Source organism: Saccostrea cucullata, unplaced genomic scaffold, assembly GCF_032062105.1.
Source record: "Saccostrea cucullata isolate Sc308-1 unplaced genomic scaffold, CSIRO_AGI_Scuc_v1 ctg263, whole genome shotgun sequence".
NCBI lineage: Eukaryota > Metazoa > Mollusca > Bivalvia > Ostreida > Ostreidae > Saccostrea > Saccostrea cuccullata.
Window position 1 is genome coordinate 118,546 of NW_026926479.1, and position 19,326 is coordinate 137,871.

At 34.7% G+C, this 19,326-nt stretch overlaps 1 protein-coding gene across 2 annotated transcripts; it reads right to left on the reverse strand.

Annotated features, from left to right (window-relative positions):
• Positions 1–791: 791 nt before the first annotated feature.
• Positions 792–18,914, reverse strand: LOC134271790 (inactive rhomboid protein 1-like). 2 transcript variants are annotated; one of them, XM_062754008.1, is made up of 16 exons: positions 18,784–18,914; positions 17,045–17,109; positions 15,067–15,292; positions 14,028–14,126; positions 11,576–11,619; positions 11,204–11,260; positions 10,745–10,939; positions 10,508–10,619; positions 8,747–8,825; positions 7,928–8,085; positions 6,924–7,012; positions 5,766–5,832; positions 5,312–5,506; positions 4,489–4,589; positions 2,005–2,158; positions 792–1,429 (listed from the first exon to the last, which is right to left on the reverse strand). In XM_062754008.1, exons 2-16 carry the CDS (start codon positions 17,062–17,064, stop codon positions 953–955), a joined length of 2,073 nt encoding a protein of 690 aa, XP_062609992.1. In that variant the 5' UTR covers positions 17,065–17,109; positions 18,784–18,914; the 3' UTR covers positions 792–952. The 2 variants fall into 2 exon arrangements, with proteins under 2 accessions (XP_062609992.1, XP_062609991.1); XM_062754007.1 differs by having other exon boundaries at positions 793–1,429; positions 7,928–8,089; positions 8,751–8,825.
• Between the last annotated feature and the right edge of the window lie 412 nt (positions 18,915–19,326).

The window sequence follows — 19,326 nt, forward strand, 5'->3', positions numbered from 1 at the left end:
TGTGCAATACTTTTAATGTCTATGTATGGATTTGTACACCTCTTCTAAAACAAATTTTGATGAAAAAAAATTTTGCAATTTATGTTTCATAATTTTTGTATTGTATATTTTTCTTTGAATAATGCAAAAAATTTCATAATTTGATATCTTCCAAAAAACCCTGGTTATGCATGCTGAATTTTTGTCTATGAACATCTGATGGCACTATAATCTTAAATTAAGAATGAAGCATTAAAAATTATCAGTAGGTAAGGTACCTTGCCTATGTCCTTAAATTAGCTCAATAGCAGGCATAATGAAAATGACAAACATAAATGCATACATGAATGGGGACTTCAATTACAAGATGTAGAGAAACAAATTTTGAACTAAAGCAAAATCAAGTCCTGGAGAAGTTAAAAACTACAGTACACCAACTTTTAGTCGTGTGCCAGAAATATCTGTGAGTTGTGTAACATAGATTATCTTGTTTTTAATAATAATCACCACAAACCATTTATTTCGGTTTTGAATTGTACATCTTGAAGAAATATGTAGTAAATAGATATTATAATCAAATATTTAAATTATTAAAGGTGTTTTAGTAAACCGTGGCTTTGTTGATTAGGTCAGTGTTCTCAGGAAAACAAGTGTCTGGATAAATGATGGTCTACTTGATAAATTTTGCACCAGTATCATAAGAAAACATTTATTTAAATTTTGCACCAGTATCATGGGAAAACATTTATTTAATTTTCAAAGTACACAGTATCATTCTTTAAACAAAACTGTGAGTTTATGAAATACATACATAATGTTGCTATTATGCTTAAAATACCTTATTATAGAGAAAAAATCTAACAAAAAGACATCATACAACCCAATTTCATGCTGCTCTTTAGCAAAAAAGTAAACATATTTTTCTCTTAAAAAACAATAATTGCTGCATTAAAAGTACAAAGTACAACCAGATTTACTTGACATATTTTGAATATGTAGATCCCCTATTAATGGTGACGTCCATGTTTTTACAGAAGGTGTCTGAGAAGGGAATACAATTGATGTATTGTAGCCAGGTGCTCTCTGTGAGTGGGGCAGCATAGAACATAATGATAAGAAACAAGAATAAGGCTAAAGACAGAATGCCAAATGTAACGACGATGTGGAGGCGCGTAATTCCCTTATCCTTTATGTCTGTTTCCTTCATCACAACCAGAGAGATGAACAGTCCAAAGATAAAGCCAAAAATGTGGGACCAGTTATCCATCCATGGGAACACTCCAAGGAAGAATAGTAGGAGGAGTATTGCACTATAAGCACCTAAGTTAAAGTAAAGGCCTCGATTTTCTGCTGATTTGTCTTCTGATGAAAACTTGTTGACAAGTATTTGGTTGACAATGTCTACAAACATACAGGCCAGGATACCAAACTGTGCTCCAGAGGGACCCACCTGAAATAAAAACCCCACAATTATTAAATTTTGTGCCATCTTTGATCATTGAAATTTTTGTACTGGTTATATATCCGAGGGAGGTGGATGAATTAGTCTGAAATATCTGACATTTTCCCAGCTTATTTGGATTGTGATATTTTACGTGCCAGGAAATCGTTAGAACCGGAGCGTAAACTTAGAATTCGCCGCCCCCTAACCAGAGACGGCCTTCTTGGGTTAATTTTCGATACTTATGAAATGAATTAAACATCAAACTCATGAGATATCAGTAGTACAATACTTTTACAGTAATATCCCATTATTACGATGTTCATTTTGTCACGGTAAAATATCGTTACACGAGGGCAATGTAATAAATGTTCCCAATAAAAACATATTATTGTATTTGGGGGTGTATTTTTCTCCTTTCGTCTCCTTTTTATGCTCCAATTCTTAATTAAAATGCTAAATACACATAATTTATTGATTACATCTGGATGCAGTCCTGTAATCAGGTAAGACAAACAACAGACGTGCAGAGAGAGAGAGGCATGGTACAAAGAAATGTTCATCTTAAGCCCTTGGTGACATACCTCCACCTGGTAGGGGGTGAGTATAGCGCTGGCTAGTGTCCCCGCACAGCCACTGCTGATGTAGATAATCATCATCCTGATCCAGCCAATCATCTGCTCGGTAAGTCTCATGACCCACAGCTGGAAGATCAAGGTCACTAACAGGTGGAACAGACTGAAACAAAGTTATAAAGATATCACACAAACTGAAACAAAGTTATAAAAATATCACACAAATATCAAACAGATTGAAACAAAGTTAGACAGATATCAAACAAAGTGAAACACTGATATCCATGCATGGCACCTCATTGCTATGGTTAAAGTTTTTAATGTTAGGTCAAACTTTGAGGTCAAGGTCAAAGGTCAGAAATTTTAGTACCTAAACAAGAGGCCCAAGGGCCTTGAATCGCTCTTCTGATAAATTGTACAACCTATCACTTCTATTTGAAGCCTCTAACCCTAAGTATTCTAAGAGCCAAGTTGCATCAACTGACAAAGTTTGATGATTCTTAGCCAATTATTACTGAAGACATTTTAATAAAGCTATAAAAAAAACATAAGTAGGTCACAATGACCTACTTTAAGATTGAAGTTTTCTGAGGACTCAAGATGCATTAATAGACAAAGATTGAAGATTCTAAGCCAATAAGTATGTGAGATAGTAAAAAGTAAGTCACTTTGACCTACTTTTTCATCTACATTCTTGGAAAAACCAAAATGCATCAACTGACAAAGTTTGATTACTCCAAGCCAATAAGTACTGGAGATACTTAATTATAGCCATAAAATGTTAAAAGTAGGTCACTGTGACCTAATTTTTAGTAGGCGATTTTCGAAAGCCCAACATACATCAACTGACAAAGTTTGATGATTCTCAGCCAATATGTATCCGAGATATTCAAAAGTAGGTCACCATGACCTACTTTTTGGTCATCACTCTCCGAAAACCCAAAATGCATCAACCCACAAAGTTTGATGATTCTAAGCTTATAAATACCTAAGATACTTAAATAAAGCTATAAAATGTCAAAAGTAGGTCACCATGACCTACTTTTTAAAGATTTTTCACTATATATTCCGAAAACCCAAGATGCATCAACTCACAAAGTTTGATGATTCTAAGCTTATTAATACCTAAGATGATTAAATAAAGCCATAAAATGTCAAAAGTAGGTCACCGTGACCTACTTTTTGGTCGTCACTCTCCAAAAACCCAAGATGCATCAACACAGGTTTGATGATTCTAAGCTTATAAATACCTAAGATACTTAAATAAAGCTATAAAATGTCAAAAGTAGGTCACCGTGACCTACTTTTTGATTTGAACAAACTCTGAAAACCCAAGATGCATCAACTCACAATGTTTGATGATTCTTAGCCAATAAATACCGAAGATACTTAAATAAAGCCATAAAATGTCAAAAGTAGGTCACCGTGACCTACATTTTAGTCAACATTTTTCAAAGTCCTAAGATGCATCTGCTGACCAAGTTTGATGATCGTAGGTCTGAAGGTAATCAAAATATGCCTTTTAAACAATATGAAAACATATGCCTGCAAAATTCAAAAAGTAGGTCACAGTGACCTACTTTTTCATAAATATGTTTCAAGGTCCCAAGATGCAGCAATTTACAAGATTTGATGATTCTAACCCTCTCATTGTCTGCAATAATGGGATTAAATGTTTTAAAAAGGATAAGTCATAAAGTTCAAAAAGTAGGTCAAGGTGACCTACTTTTAAGTTGATGTTTTTCAAGGACCCAAGATGCATCAACTAACAAAGTTTGATGATCATAGGCCTTATAGTAAGCAAAATATAAACGTTTTTATCAATTGTAAATTTAGGTCAACTTTGAAGTGACCTTGAGACCACGCCCTTTGCCCCAGGGTCATGCCTTGAACAATTTTTAATCTTCAACATATTCTGATCCTTGTGTGTAAGTTTGGTGAAAATCTGCCTGGTGGTTCTGGAGAAGAAGATTTTTTAGCAACCAGTACTTTTGGTTTTGTTTTCCTGATTATCTCCCCTTGTTTAAGGGTCCCAACCCTTATTTTTAAATAGTATAAATGGTAGCCCTTGGGCCAAGGATACCCTGTGACAAATTTGACACTGATTGGCCAAGGCGTTCTTGAGTTATGGCCCATTTTCTAAAAAGTTAACGCACACCGCACGACGCACACCGCACAAATGGCCATAGCATTAGCTCTTTGAGCCTTTGGCTCAGAAGAGCTAAAAAGGGCCTTAACAAAGGTAACATAAATATAAAATTATAAGTTTTATCTTCAGCTGTAAAATGTTATGAGCAAGGTTGAAGATTTCGCACACTAACAAGCAGATTAACAGGCAACCAAACAGATGGACAAACAAAATACTACAAGCATAAAAGCCCCTTAATCTCAGGTTATGGAAGCATGAAAATTTCATCTAAATTTAGTTCCTCAACAGCCGTTACAAAATTGACTTCTATTTTCATAGTGTACCTACTGGTACATGTATCTTACCCAGCATGCAGTAAATTGGCCGAAAGAATTCTGCCAAATTGGTCAGGTCGATCATCGTAAACAAACGGTATCATACCACAGATCTCTTCAAAGCAGTTCACCTACAATACAGGATTAAGTCATTAAAGAATATCTACAACAACCCATTACATTACAAAGCAGTTCACCTACTTAAGTCATTAAAGAATATCTACAACAACCCATTACATTACAAAGCAGTTCACCTACAATACAGGATTAACTCATTAAAGAATATCTACAACAACCCATTACATTAAAATCCTAACAGAATGTTTTCTTGTCTGAACCAATTAAGAGTAAAGAATAAACAAAAGTCATAATTGGAAACCCATGGTCAATCTGGCATACACTTATTGACAGGATGATGAGTTAAATCCAAGGTCACTTGTAGGTATCTGACAATGAAAGGTACAACTTGTGTGATCCAGGGTTTTTTTGTTTGTTATGCTTAATTCCCTTGCAAGACTTCAAAAGTACTAAGCCCTAGAAAACAGAACAGTTACTATCTGTTTCTTTTTTTTTAAATCAATATAGGTTAGTTAAAGTTGGAGGGGGAAGCACCATACATCCTTCCAATTCTCCTTCCAGTGCTAGAGATAAATCCAACAATATTTAAATTGTTACTCAGAAAATAGATTGAAATATTGTTTTCATCAAATGAGCAGCAAAAATCAATTTACATGCATATATGTGCCTGTAAAATTCTTACAGAAGATTCATGCTTTAAAGCAAGGCAAAAATACCCTCTTTTATGCGCTAGAATTGTTTTTGCTTTATTTTAAGGCATGTTATGATAACCAACCTGAGAACATAAAAATTTGTCATCATGGAAGTATCCCTGTCTAAATTCACAATGCTCCCTGGTGGTGATCATGCATTCTCCTTGGATACCAAAACAACATGGCCGCCCCAGTAAATCACAGGTCATGTGACAGTCAGAACCAGGCTGGGAGCAACCTTTAAAACTACGACTCACATTCTTTGTCGCTTTACAAACCTACAAATAAAACTTAATACAGTATAAACTGGTACATTTTTCAGAATACAAATAGTATAATCATCATGAATCTACTAATGAATTAATCAGTGATTTTTCATAACATTGATCAAAGTTTTGGATTATTTTTAAGAGGGAAAACCCTACCTATACCAACCTTGAAAGTGCAAGTTTGAGTATATCAAACAAAATTTGTAATAATTTTATATATTGTATAATGCCAATCATATTGATAATTAAGAAATGGTGGATAACCTACAGGCCAGTTGGTGAAGTCCTTCTTGTCCCATTCAAAGGGCGGGGTAGAGGAGGGGCTCTTACAGTGGCTGAAAGAGAATCAAAGTCATCATTTTGTGTTACAATTCATTAGATTATTGGTCTGTACATTTTCATGTCTTTCTTATTTTAATTATGAATAAATAGAAAATTTCCTGCATGAATACAGTTAATTCTCGATAAACCGCCACCTTTTGTAATTTAGAAATAATGGCGGTATAACGAATTTGGCGATGAATTGAATTTCCCATCTTTTAGGAAACAAGAGTTACCGTTCTTAGAAATACCATTTAGCGTTTCTATTCTTATTATTACATGTACATGTATATAAAAACACATTTATAAATTTGAAAATACTTTTTATGTACAATTTTGCTAAAACAAAATGTACGGTTATGAAATAAAGACAAGTACATATGTTTGCATGTAAATCTGCACATCTGATATCGAAAAAAAAACGTGATATATTGCCAATAGTAGGTAAAATGAATTCTTGGATGAATTCATTGTTTATGGCATCATTGTTAATGAAACGTTCACAATTTATACCATATAATTATTTTTTTAATTTTAAAGCAGAGATCATCAAAATAATATCGTTATCGGTGTACTTTAACAACGACCGCTTTCATCACAGTGGCGAAGCCGTGACTAAATGATTTTTATTAAACGGAATACAAAATTATTATAACAGTTCATGTTAAAATTATTGTTTATTTAAATCTTATTTAATTATTTAATTGCATGTACCTTGCTGGGTTTGCATACTTTACAACAGGGAAAGCGTCAACCAATTTGCCGCGCTTCACTGACCACATGCACCTGTGGCGGTATATCGAGAAAATTAACACTTAAAAAATGGACGTTTGTTGTGAAAACAGGGTGGCGGATGGCGGTATGCGAATTTGGCATTATAAAGAGAATTTTATATAGTAGGAAAAATGTTCTTGGGAAATCATGGCGGTATTGCGAAAATGGCGATGAATCGAATGGCGATAATTCGAGAATTGACTGTATGTAGATGATGATTATTTCCTTTATGTGAAGATAATTTATTATTGCACGTTTCTATTTTTTTTACTGAAAATTGAGATATTATACACGTAAATACCTGTACATTGTACTTTTGTACGACACTTACTTGGGGTCCAGACCACACACTGCCCCCGACTTGTAGCCATTGTCTATCTTACTGGAGTCATTCCACTTAACAAAGGTTGAGATCAGTTTCTACAAAATTAAGCAAACTATGTAAGCTAATAGACCATGTGCTGTACATGTATAGTTTTCTTTTTGAACATTACAATTTCACTCCTGTAACTTACACTACACTTGTGTACAGTGGTCTGTAACTTAAACTACACTTGTGTACGGTGGTCTTTCTGTGACTTAAACTACACTTGTGTACGGTGGTCTGTAACTTACACTACACTTGTGTACGGTGGTCTATCTGTGACTTAAACTACACTTGTGTACGGTGGTCTGTAACTTACACTACACTTGTGTATGGTGGTCTGTAACTTACACTACACTTGTGTACGGTGGTCTGTAACTTACACTACACTTGTGTATGGTGGTCTGTAACTTACACTACACTTGTGTACGGTGGTCTGTAACTTACACTACACTTGTGTACGGTGTACTATCTGTGACTTAAACTACACTTGTGTACGGTGGTCTGTAACTTACACTACACTTGTGTATGGTGGTCTGTAACTTACACTACACTTGTGTACGGTGGTCTGTAACTTACACTACACTTGTGTACGGTGGTCTGTGACTTACACTACACTTGTGTACGGTGGTCTGTGACTTACACTACACTTGTGTACGGTGGTCTGTGACTTACACTACACTTGTGTACGGTGGTCTGTGACTTACACTACACTTGTGTACGGTGGTCTGTAACTTACACTACACTTGTGTACAGTGGTCTATCTGTGACTTAAACTACACTTGTGTATGGTGGTCTGTAACTTACACTACACTTGTGTACGGTGGTCTATCTGTGACTTAAACTACACTTGTGTACAGTGTTCTATAACTTACACTACACTTGTGTACGGTGGTCTGTAACTTACACTACACTTGTGTACAGTGTTCTATAACTTACACTACACTTGTGTACGGTGGTCTGTAACTTACACTACACTTGTGTACGGTGGTCTGTACACACCCTGACCCATCGTCACGGACACAACACCCCGTCCCTCTCTCCTCCTGCCTCTGCTCTGCCAGGGCTGCCTCTAGGTTGGGATCTTTTCTCATACAAGGGGAATACTTAGCTCCAAGATGGATCAAGTCTTTCTATTTGTTAAGAGACTCAAATTCAGCAAACAGCAAAGTGAATAAAGAACAAACATATATGTACATATGAAGTGCATATGCTAGAAATATGAAAGTCATAGTGTATTTAAACAATAAAATGCTTTCTTTGTTTGTTGTTACTGGAATGAATGGAAGCAGCTGTTGCAGAAAAAATACATAACCCGCGTAAGCGGGTTATGTAATTTTTTCTGCAATAGCTGCGACAGTTCATTCCAGTAATAACAAACAAAGAAAGACATTTTATTGTTTATATTTATATCTTTTTAAATTATCATTTTAAGTAGGATTAAAAATATTAATTATTGTGTTAATGATGCGAGCGTCTTTGTACGTTTCATTGATGGAACGGCCACTGATCAAGAAATCTGTACAGGTGATATGCCTAATGTAGTTCATGCAGTGATGAACGCAATGGGTTTTCTTAAGAAATAAAGAAGAAAATATTCAGTGGATATAAATATATAATTGTGAATATTGAGCACCAATACATTCATGTATATATCAAAGAATAAACTTAGACTCAGCACTTGCAAAAGTTAAGTGTACAGATTATACATATCTAAAAATTAAAAATAATAGTACTAATTTTCATTTTTAAGAACAAAAATATGAGTTAATTACAAAAAAAAAAAGAACTTGCCTGACTAGGACCTAACCACATGTTTCCAAACTCCCGCCTTGCCTCTGCTTCCAAAGCCAGATTTGGTTTTAATACCTGAAAGAAATTTCCCATAGCTTTTATTTTTTTTATTGTGAAGGAAAATGAAACAAGGGGCCCAGGGCCACATCGCTCACCTGAGCACTGAGCAGCTAGGATAAGGCTGTCCGTAAAATACCAACCTGTTCAAAGTGTACTAACTTCTCTGAACTACCTAGATATGATGTCATAATAGAATATGACATCAAGTCTCTGCATACTTGAGCTTACATGATGGGGAAAGTGTCATAAATCTTTACATTCCTTTCACATGGCATGTAATAATTTTTTTTTTTTTTGGGGGGGGGGGGGGCTTTGTTGTTTAATTCAAGTGTCAGGATTGTTTTTTAAGCTACAGATTGCTGTTATAATGTTGAACATTTGAAATTTACATATCTCTTAATTCTCTTTTCCTTTTTACTTGTCCCATATGCACATATTCAAATAATAACGAAAAAATTGAATGAGAAATGGTCCCCTTACTTACTGTAGACAGAGTTCAAATTTATGAAATGGTTTTATACATTTGACTGGCACAAGTGATTACAAGGATAAATTGAAAATATTCTTTGTAAATCTACAAGCGAAGTATGTTCTCAAACTGAATTTTGCTGGGGGATTGCATGTAAATTATCTGTTTTTGCATAAATCACGATAAAGAGTGGAAAATATCCCTTCTTATGTTGGTAAGTTGAGTTTCTCATAAAATACTTTCTTAAGAAGTAAAACTCAGACTTGCCCCCAGCAATTTATATGTACCAGAGATCCCAATGAATTCATCTATGTAACAAACTTTTCACAATAATTTTATTTTGCACTTGTGCTGCTGCGATTTTGTGCAACATTTAAGAATATCATAAATGTTCGTCACATGATCAACAAAGTCATGTGACATCACAAAAATGCTTTATTATAATACCTGATCAAACCCTCATCAAAAGTTGACTGCAAATTAAACAAGGATTACATATTGAAATTAAAATTTAGCAAAAATAAAATATATATTTTTTATGCACTTTAAGCCTTAATTCGGAAAGGATTATCATACATGTAACTGCATGGCTAAGAAAAAACAAAAAAAAAAACAGCATAGTTTTAAAAAGTTTAAATGAATAAGTAGTCCTGACCTACCCCTAAAAGGGAGAGGGGTATGATTTGAACAAAATTGAATGTACACTAACAAAGCAAGAGTACATATTTTTTTGACAAACTTGTTTCCTACGATTTTGAACTTTCGCTGTGGCCCTACTCCCCCCCCCCCCCCCCCCCAAGGTCATGATTTGAAAAAAAAAACTTGAATCTACACCACATGACGATGCTTCCACACAAGTTTCATCTTTACTAGCCCAGTGGTTCTTGAATTGAAGATTAATGAAAGATGCCATTATTAATATTTCACTACGGTAATTCATTTATTATCTCTCCTTGGAAGAGGGTGTGGCCCCTTCATTTGAACAAACTTGAATCCCCTTCACCCAGGAATACTTTGTGGCAAGTTTGATTGAAATTGGCCCTGTGGTTCTTGAGAAGATGAAAAAGTGAAAAGTTTATGAGGACAACAATGCCAACAACAACAGACAACTGACAAATTTTGATCAGAAAAGCTCACTTAAGCCTTCAGTTCTTGTGAGCTAAAAAAAATCATTTACACATGTAATTTATTGTAAATTTATTACATTTTTATCCCATAAATTACTCACCACATCCTGAACGACAACCTCATCCACCCCAAAAGGACCAATTCCATAAATAGCCAACGCACAGATAAGTATAACTGTTTGTACAAAGGTGATAAAGTAGGTAAAGTAAGGTCTGCAAAAGAAAACAGAAAGTTGTGAACAAACATATATAAAGTGTTTTCAACATACATGTATAAAATGGAGAGCAAGTACCTGCTGGGACAGGTGTCTCTTTGTATCTGAGATTTCTGAATTTACCTGTTCATGAAATCGTCTTCATCTATAACAGAGTTCTTCTCTTTCCACCTACAGCTGAGCAGTTTACAGACGTTTTCTTCTAGGACCTGTAACACCACAGCGTCCACCACATCCTGAGACATAGAGGACATTCCAACAGTCGGCTTCCCACCCACCACATCCAGCTCAACATCCCCAGGAGCAGCACCACTAACACTACAAAACCAGAAAACTACATAACAACAGACTCAGCATCCATAACCTTAGATGTAGACCCCCCCCCCCCCCTTTACACTACACATAGCCAGGATTTACATGTACATGTAGTCAGATTTAATGTAGAGAGTTGAACCTGGAGGGTTGTACAGATTAGAAAAAATATTTCAGAGAAATTTTGGTATTTCAAAAAAGTTTTCAAAATATAATTTCTACAATAACTTTCATATTCAGTGATTAATTTTTGGAGTTAAATAATTCTACCTTTTCTTTTTTTTGCCCATTCTAAAATCCAATTCATCCTCATTAGACTCAACAATACTGAAACAAAAAACGAGTCAATTCAGACACAAAGCATGGATAAACTCAGATTTCTATTTACTGTAGATTGGCAATAATCACGATGGTTTTAATTTTGTTATTTTAATTTCTCATTTTTCTGCGAAATTAAACCCATCGTGAATGTCATTATTAGTTTTTAGAAGCTTTAAATGCTTATACGAACTTTTGAATTACTTTCCTGCATCGTGAAATTAAAACCATCACGATTGGTACTTTTTGAGATATCGTCAAATTTTAACACCATAGAATTAAAACAATATACAGTATGTACAGATATAAAATTTCAGAACTTACTCTATTGCCTCTTTGTCATCAAAAAACACCTCTGTCTTCCAAGGCTATGATAAAATAAATGTAGTACATGTATATCTAAATTTCTATGCATATGTATAATATTTGATAATATTATACTTCTGTTAAAATGTTTCCTATATAAAGTTCAGAAGGTAAAATAACTATCTTTTATAGTTCACCCATAGCAAAGCTATACCCAAGGGTATAGATTTTGTTATTATACCTCTACTGTAATTACTCTTCATAAAATTAATACCATAAAACTGTCTATTTCCCCGAGAAGAGACTTTTTCCCTCATCTGAAGACTACTCCCTGGAAAATCAGAGCTACTCCCTGGGACTACTCCCTCATGAATATTTATTAGTAATTTTAACCAATCAAAGTGTTCAGTGGGCGGAGCGTTCAAGGAACCTCGAGTTTAAGACGTCATGTTATTAGCAATGTAACTACGACGTCAAAACATTTCGACATGCGAAGTCAAAATCATACTTGAATTCTAGCAAAATGAAGACAACGACAATTCTTTGCAATGTCAGTGAAAATATTTTTTTTTAAATACTGTAATTTATTGTTCTAGGACACAATGCATTATTTAGTTATCCCTTAAACTGTGTGCATTTGTGATTATGTCTCTATAGTGTTTTTTTTTTTAAATGTGGGAATATCTGGTTTTTAAAAAAATTCGCCTATGATTGTTTTGGTATAATAAAACAGTTATGGAATAGGAACTCGGGAAATAGCAAATTTATGGTTTCCCTCGGCAGGAAACTATTTCCCTCGGCGGCTTCTCAAAGTTTCTCAACCCCGTCTGGTTCGATATAAGGAAGTTTGAATGTACGTATAAATTTAAGGAGTAAACATGTCAGCATATATTAACCATTTCTAGTACAAAAAAATCATTAAATTGATGTGTGTTTTTTTTTTTTATTCCTATTGCCAAATTTTCTGTTTTTATTTACACTTATGCCCCCCATTGGATTTTTCTAAGTCCAAAGGGGCATAACTCTGTCAAAAATGGCATGATCATACCCAAAACAAAGCTTGACCTAGATATTCATCTGATTAATCTGTATACTAAATTTCATTTCAGTATGTGCAACCTCTCTGAAGAAAATGAACGGAAACTGCAAATAATTGGAATTTTTTCTAAGTCCAAGGGGCATAACTCTGTCAAAAATGACAGAACATGACCTAGATATTCATCTGACAAATCTGTATACTATATTTCATTTCAGTATGTGCAACTTCTCTGAAGAAAATGAACGGAAACTGCAAATAATTGGAATTTTTTCTAAGTCCAAGGGGCATAACTCTGTCAAAAATGGTGCTATCGTTTCTAAAACAAAACTTGACCTAGATATTCATCTGATATACCTGTATACCAAATTTCATTTCAGTATGTGCAACGGTTTTGAAAACCAGAGGCCTCTGTCGAGACTGTAGCTCTACTGGTTTGTACTTATCAAAAACCATTGCACTATTCTATGTATCTTTGTGTAGTCTACTTGTGAGCCAACTTATTTTGAAATCAAACTAAAACTGTAGAAGGAGTAGCGTTTTAAAGGAATTTCACAGAGAATTCTATTTTTAGTAACCATGGTAACACTGTTCATCGAAGTCAAAAACCGATGCACTATTCTTTGTATCTTAGTGTAGTCTACTTGTCTGCCAAGTTATATTGAAATCAGACCAAAACTGTAGAAGGAGTAGCGTTTTAAAGGAATTTCACAGAGAATTCTATTTTTAGTAACCATGGCAACACCGTTCATCGAAATTGAAAACCAGTGCACTATTCTATGTATCTTAGTGTAGTCTACTTGTGTGCCAAATAATATTGAAATCAGACTAAAATTGTAGGAGGAGTAGCGTTTTGAAAAATTGTTTACAGACAAACGGACAGACAGACAGCTAGACAGACGCCGGACGCATTACTATCGCATAAGCTCTTCTGGTCTCTGACCAGTAGAGCTAAAAATGAACGGAAACTAAATGGACCGACAGACCGACATACCAACCGACAGACAGCAGCAAAGCAATATGCCCTCCCTTCTTTGAAGGGGGGAATAAAAATACTGCATTTACAGGGTTATTTTGGCCTTTTCACATTCACCTATTTGTGAGTTGGACACAAGGAGCAAAAATCAAATGGGGGCAAAATATTTCCTGTATGCAGTATCAATACTGTAGATTCCATATTTTCAGGAGTACTTAATATCGTGAATTGGCTATTCAATGGCAAATCGCGAGAACAATTATTTGCAAATGGACGGTTAATCAAGAGATTTTACATAAATTTCAGCACCATAATTATAATAATAAAAGCGAGTAATTTTATTTTTTTTCGTGTGGTGCTCCTCACAAAATTACCAATAATTTATTCCACATGTATATTTCGGAATTTACAGTAATACAAAAAAAACAACTTGTTCTGTCATTACAATCTTGACCAACCTCATCAAAAGTAGGTTTAGGATGCTTGTCCAACGTTGCCGGGGCAAAGCTTCTCAGTGGTTCCCCTTCTGTTGTTTTCCTCTTTTCTTTTGATAATCCCTACAATATAGGAGTTTTCTATATATAAATACACACAACAAATTTTCACCTAGTATCGGTTCTCATAGGCTAGAATCTGCAATAGCACAATTAATTGAATTTTTTCTGCAAGATAAAAAAAATTGATACTTTGTGGCAATTTTCTTTTGTTTTCTTGCCATTTGTGCAAGACTTGAGAAAACATACTGTATGTAATCATACTTATACACGTACTGTTAGTATAAAGTAAAAAAAAAAATTATCTGGATAATTTTTAACACTAAATATTCCAACATGTACCAACACCTTTTACTTATTTTATTCAGTTTTCATAACAAAGAAGTCCAAGCATTGTGGAAATAACCGTTGTACCTACATTCAACCTAAAAAAGGCCACTGACCTCAAAAGAGGATACTGTGAAATCATTAATTTTTGTGGGGGGGGGGGGGTTAATTTTCATTGTTTTCAGGGTATGTAGAGACCCACGAATTTATGACCTTCACTAAATGTAAAATTTGACATGCATTACTACTACACATTTTTTCCAACCACGAAATTAAATCCCAACAAACCAAGATTTTTCCCCCGAACCTCGAAAATTTGACCCCTCTAAAATATGTGTTTTTACAGTATTACATTTATGGAATGTGCCATATTCCTTCCCCTTATGTAATTCATGTTCTAGGACATACATTGGCTTTCGTATGTAAATTAATTTCCTTTACAATAAGAAATCACCTTAAAGACTGACTTTTAAAAAAAATAAATCCACTTCAAAGTAATTTTCATAAGCTAGCATACAAGTATGTATTTAGCCATAATTTTGAGTCGTCTGTCTTTTTAATCAGATACCCGGTACATATGAAAGTGCATGTATTTACTTAATGGTTTTTATCATTTTATAACAGTTAAGTATCATATGGGATCTATCATAAGTAAACAATAAGTATAAATTCTGACCATTGCGTTAGCTGAGGAGTCCAATAAGAGTCTTGCTACAGCTTTCTTTGGTTTTTTATGTGGTATCCTCCGAGTGGTGCGGGCATCCACCTCGTCTCCTTGCCCCTTTTCCGGGGCAATCAGGAGGGTCCTTTTCCTCCTTGCCCGCCATCGCTCTTTCAGTTCCTTTTTGATATCCTCAGGTAACTCCTCCTCTGTTTCTAACCCAAGAAACTCGAACACTGACCTATAATCCAGGTAAAGACGTATTTCAAAGCTATAAGTGAATGACTGAATGTATGTGTATTTTCTCATAAATATTAATGTATATTTTTTCTGGCACTAAATGTAATTGCATGTTGTGAAATAATACCATTCTTGAATAAATTAGTTAGCAATGACCCATACCAATACTATGGCAAGTCAAAAGTTGCAATATTCGATCTTTTCCATTTGTATTGTAAAATTTTCATTTGTATTGTATAATTTTTATTTGTATTCTATAATTTCTATTTGCATTGTAAATTTTTCATTTATATTAGAAAAAATCATTTGTATTGTATAATTTTTCATTTGCATTCTATATTTTCCATTTGCATTGTATAAATTTTCATTTGCATTGTATAATTTTCATTTGCATTGTTTAATTTTTCATTTATATTGTATAGAAAGATCATTTGTATTTTTTAAATTTGTATTCTATATTTTCTAATTGTATTGTATAATTTTTCATTTGCATTGTATCCGAGGGATTGTTTATTTTGGTTTAATTGTTACGAGGGATTTCACTGCTTAAACTAATCATATATATCGGATTTGGTAATACCCAAGATGTTCCGGGAAGTTTACACATGTTAATCAGTCTGAGCATAGACTGACTTTCCTGTCTGACCCTCGATATACAGACAGGTGACAAATACTGTATTGGACCGTGCTCATTGGCTGATGGTTGCCCACGTGGTGCAGTGGTTAGAGCGTCTGCTCTAGAGTTGTGACGTAAGGAGTCAATCCTTACGTTGTGGGTTCCAATCACTGTGGGATGTGGAGACCGGTCCTTCGGATGTGGCCGAATAAACCTAGGTCCCGTGTCGCAGTAGGTGCTGGCACAAAAAAGATCCCTCACTGCTCAATGGCCCTGAGTGCTGAGTATAGGACAAAATTTGTAGCTGTCCACCGGCAAGTGGTGGCGTCTCCATATGAGTGAAAATTTCTCGAGAGGGACGTTAAACAACATACAATCATTCAATGAATCATTGGCTGATAAAAAGTCTCGCTGACGTAGAAATATAAAAGTCTCGGGGAAACCAAAACAGATCACATAGTGCAGAGACATCGGCCATTATAATTGATAGCCAATGAATGTGGCCCCACCCCTTTGGCCCCAGGGGGGCAGGGATCATGAAATTCACAATTTTTGTTCCCCTTCACCCATAGATGCTTTGTGCCAAATTTGGTTGAAATTGGTTCAGTGGTTGCAGAGAAGAAGCTGAAAATGTTCAAATGTTAACACACGACGGACGACGACGGACGAAAACAGATAGCAATCGGTCACCTGAGTTTACTCAGGTGACCTAATAAATACAAATGAAAAATATACAATGCAAATGAAAAATTATACAATGCAAATGGAAAATATATAATGCAAATGGAAAATATATCATGCAAATGAAAAATTATACAATACAAATTTAAAAATATAGAATACAAATGGAAAATTATACAGTGCAAATAAAAATTATAGAATACAAATAAAAATGTTACAATACAAATGGAAAATTTTACAATACAAATGGAAAAGATTGAAAATTGCAACGTTTGACTTGCCATACAATACTTCAATACGTACATATCAAAATAAAACAAAATATCATTTGAAAATTTAATTTTTATTCAAAGTGACAAAAAGAAATTGCACCAACTTAATCCAGTCTAAGCAGCTCTCAAACAAAACTTTAAACATTAGAAAAATTATCGTTTGTGAAATGTATAGGAATCCTACCTTTTTGCGTTGTTAAACATGTTGTAATTTTTTAATTTTTTTCTCTCTATAGTCTCTTGGAAGTCCTAAAAAAATTAAAATTTTATTCTAATGAGTGGATATAACATACATTCAAGCATATGAAAATAAATTGTGTTCATTGCCACATGAATAGGGTGAGGGTTGGGGATAGGTGGGGAGAAACTTCAAACTTGACTATCAATATTTCTGCCAACAACTGTAAAATGAGATATTTAATAATTCATTATTCATAAAAATTTTAGCAGCAATGTACCTGAGGAACTTATGAAAATTAATGAGCATAAGGCATCAAAATAAACTGACTATTATTGGACAAACTTGATTTACTGGCACTGAGTACACTGTTCTTAATCCAGTACACTCTCTTTAACCAAAATCAGAGCATGTGTTGAAAGGTGTGGCACTGAATCCAATATGGTTGAGAATATTCTGATGATGACCGTCACAGGTCGAAACCGGTCAACAAAATAAATTTGCTGCTGCATCCTCACGAAGTGTTGGTGATCTGTCTTATATTTTAAAGTTTATGGTTGAGAATGGTACAATTGAAGTTAAGCTAAATCAAGTCTGCCCAATTGTTGAATGTTTACAGTAAAACTCAAGGCATGTCTAAGAACACAGAAAGCTTCTGTAAGACGTATTAACATATCAGAAACATGTGGCAGTGAGAGTGATTGTGCATGTTTGAAAATTAAAGACAAAGTGAGTAAAAGATGTCCTCCATAATCCTCCCCTTCCAACCACCCTTTAAACATAAGTTGTTTTGGTAGATGACTGACAAATGACGTTGGACATACAATAATGCATGCAAACAAAATCAAGCACAGGGTTGTTGCTATGCAGGGAGGAAAGGGGAAAATTGCAGATTTATCATGAATGAGCCAGAAGATCATGATGTATTAGACATGGATAACTATATCTGCATTTTTGGCATAGATACTTGGTTTAAGGATGACATATTTTGTGTATTATGTGTTTTCTACGATTGTCTGAATACATTCATAAATATAAAAATCAAAAATCACTGAAATTGCACTGGCACTTAAATATCCATATTTCCTCAGGGGGTAAGACCCCATGAACCCCCCACCAGTGGAGGCCTGAGGCAGCCCCCATATGAATTGTAGTCAGATGTGGGAAATTTAAAACAAGCGAGTTTATAGGTCTGTAGAGACGACTATAAAGGGTCAGGAGGTGAATAAAATATACAGGTTGTTAAGAAAAAGTATCTAAAAGTAGGGAGTGAAAGGTAGTTAATCGACCAATGCTCAAAAGTGGAGAAATTCTCCCCAAAAGTCTGCTGGAAATCTTGCACCGTTAATTGTACATTATTTGCATTACAGGATCTGTAGCGTTATTGTCCAAGACTAAAATATAAAACCAAAATGCTATAGTTCTGCAGCTAATTGGTAATACACAAAATACACCATCCTGAAACCAGAACCAAGCACCTTTGACTTAATTTGGTTGGTGGTTCTGTTGCATTATTCCTCAGTTTTAAATAAATCACCCTGAGCTATTTTAAAGATTTTTCTAAGAAAGGGTGCAATTAATTGCGTTCCAACGGCCTTTTGACAAGAAAACATCCAGCTCAGGGCCTACATGTATAATTCTACTTTCACTTTCGCAGTTCCTTGTGTTATAGTTGTTGTGCTACAAATAATACTTCACTGTATGTTAAAGATAATCATATCCTGTGCCAGGTGTTTGCAACTTACTTTTAAATATCACAGACAGGTATCCAACCAACACTTTTCATGAAAAGCTCTTCTTCTATTACGCCTCAGCTCAGACGGGTAACTCCCTTGCTTATTATGCGTTTTCAAATCTCGGTGCCAAAAACGCTTGCATATTCTGAAGAATAACCTGCCTATTTTAGGATAGTTATCATGGTTACATACCTAATAGACAAATAGATAATTAAAAGTAACTTGAATTTATATTGCTGTTAAAGATGTTATTATAACGAAAATAGACAATACAGAAAAAGATATAAAGATATAGGCAAACAATGAGAACTTTTCTGGCAAGCAAAAAATATGGCAACCTACCCACATGGTAGGACCGTGTTAGAGCGTCAGAAATAGTTATGAGTTCCCCCAACTTCCCTAATTTTGTAAATTTCAGAAGCCAGGTCGTACATTTATACCCACGGCCCTGTGAAGGACCAATTTAGAGAAGAGCTCGACCGTGCGTCGGGGCAGCGGGAGCTCCACGATCCAGAATGTGTGCATAATAGGGACAAGCACTGGACAGATCAG

Bases quoted from the DNA above. Each gene is read 5' to 3' on its own strand.
- LOC134271790 (XM_062754008.1), bottom strand. From the start codon at position 17,064: ATGTTTAACAACGCAAAAAG. The intron at 11,620-14,027 runs GTTGGTCAAGAT...ATTTTATCATAG, and splicing joins CTAAACCTACTTTTGATGAG to CCTTGGAAGACAGAGGTGTT. The intron at 5,833-6,923 runs GTAAGTGTCGTA...ATTCTCTTTCAG, and splicing joins GTGTGTGGTCTGGACCCCAA to CCACTGTAAGAGCCCCTCCT.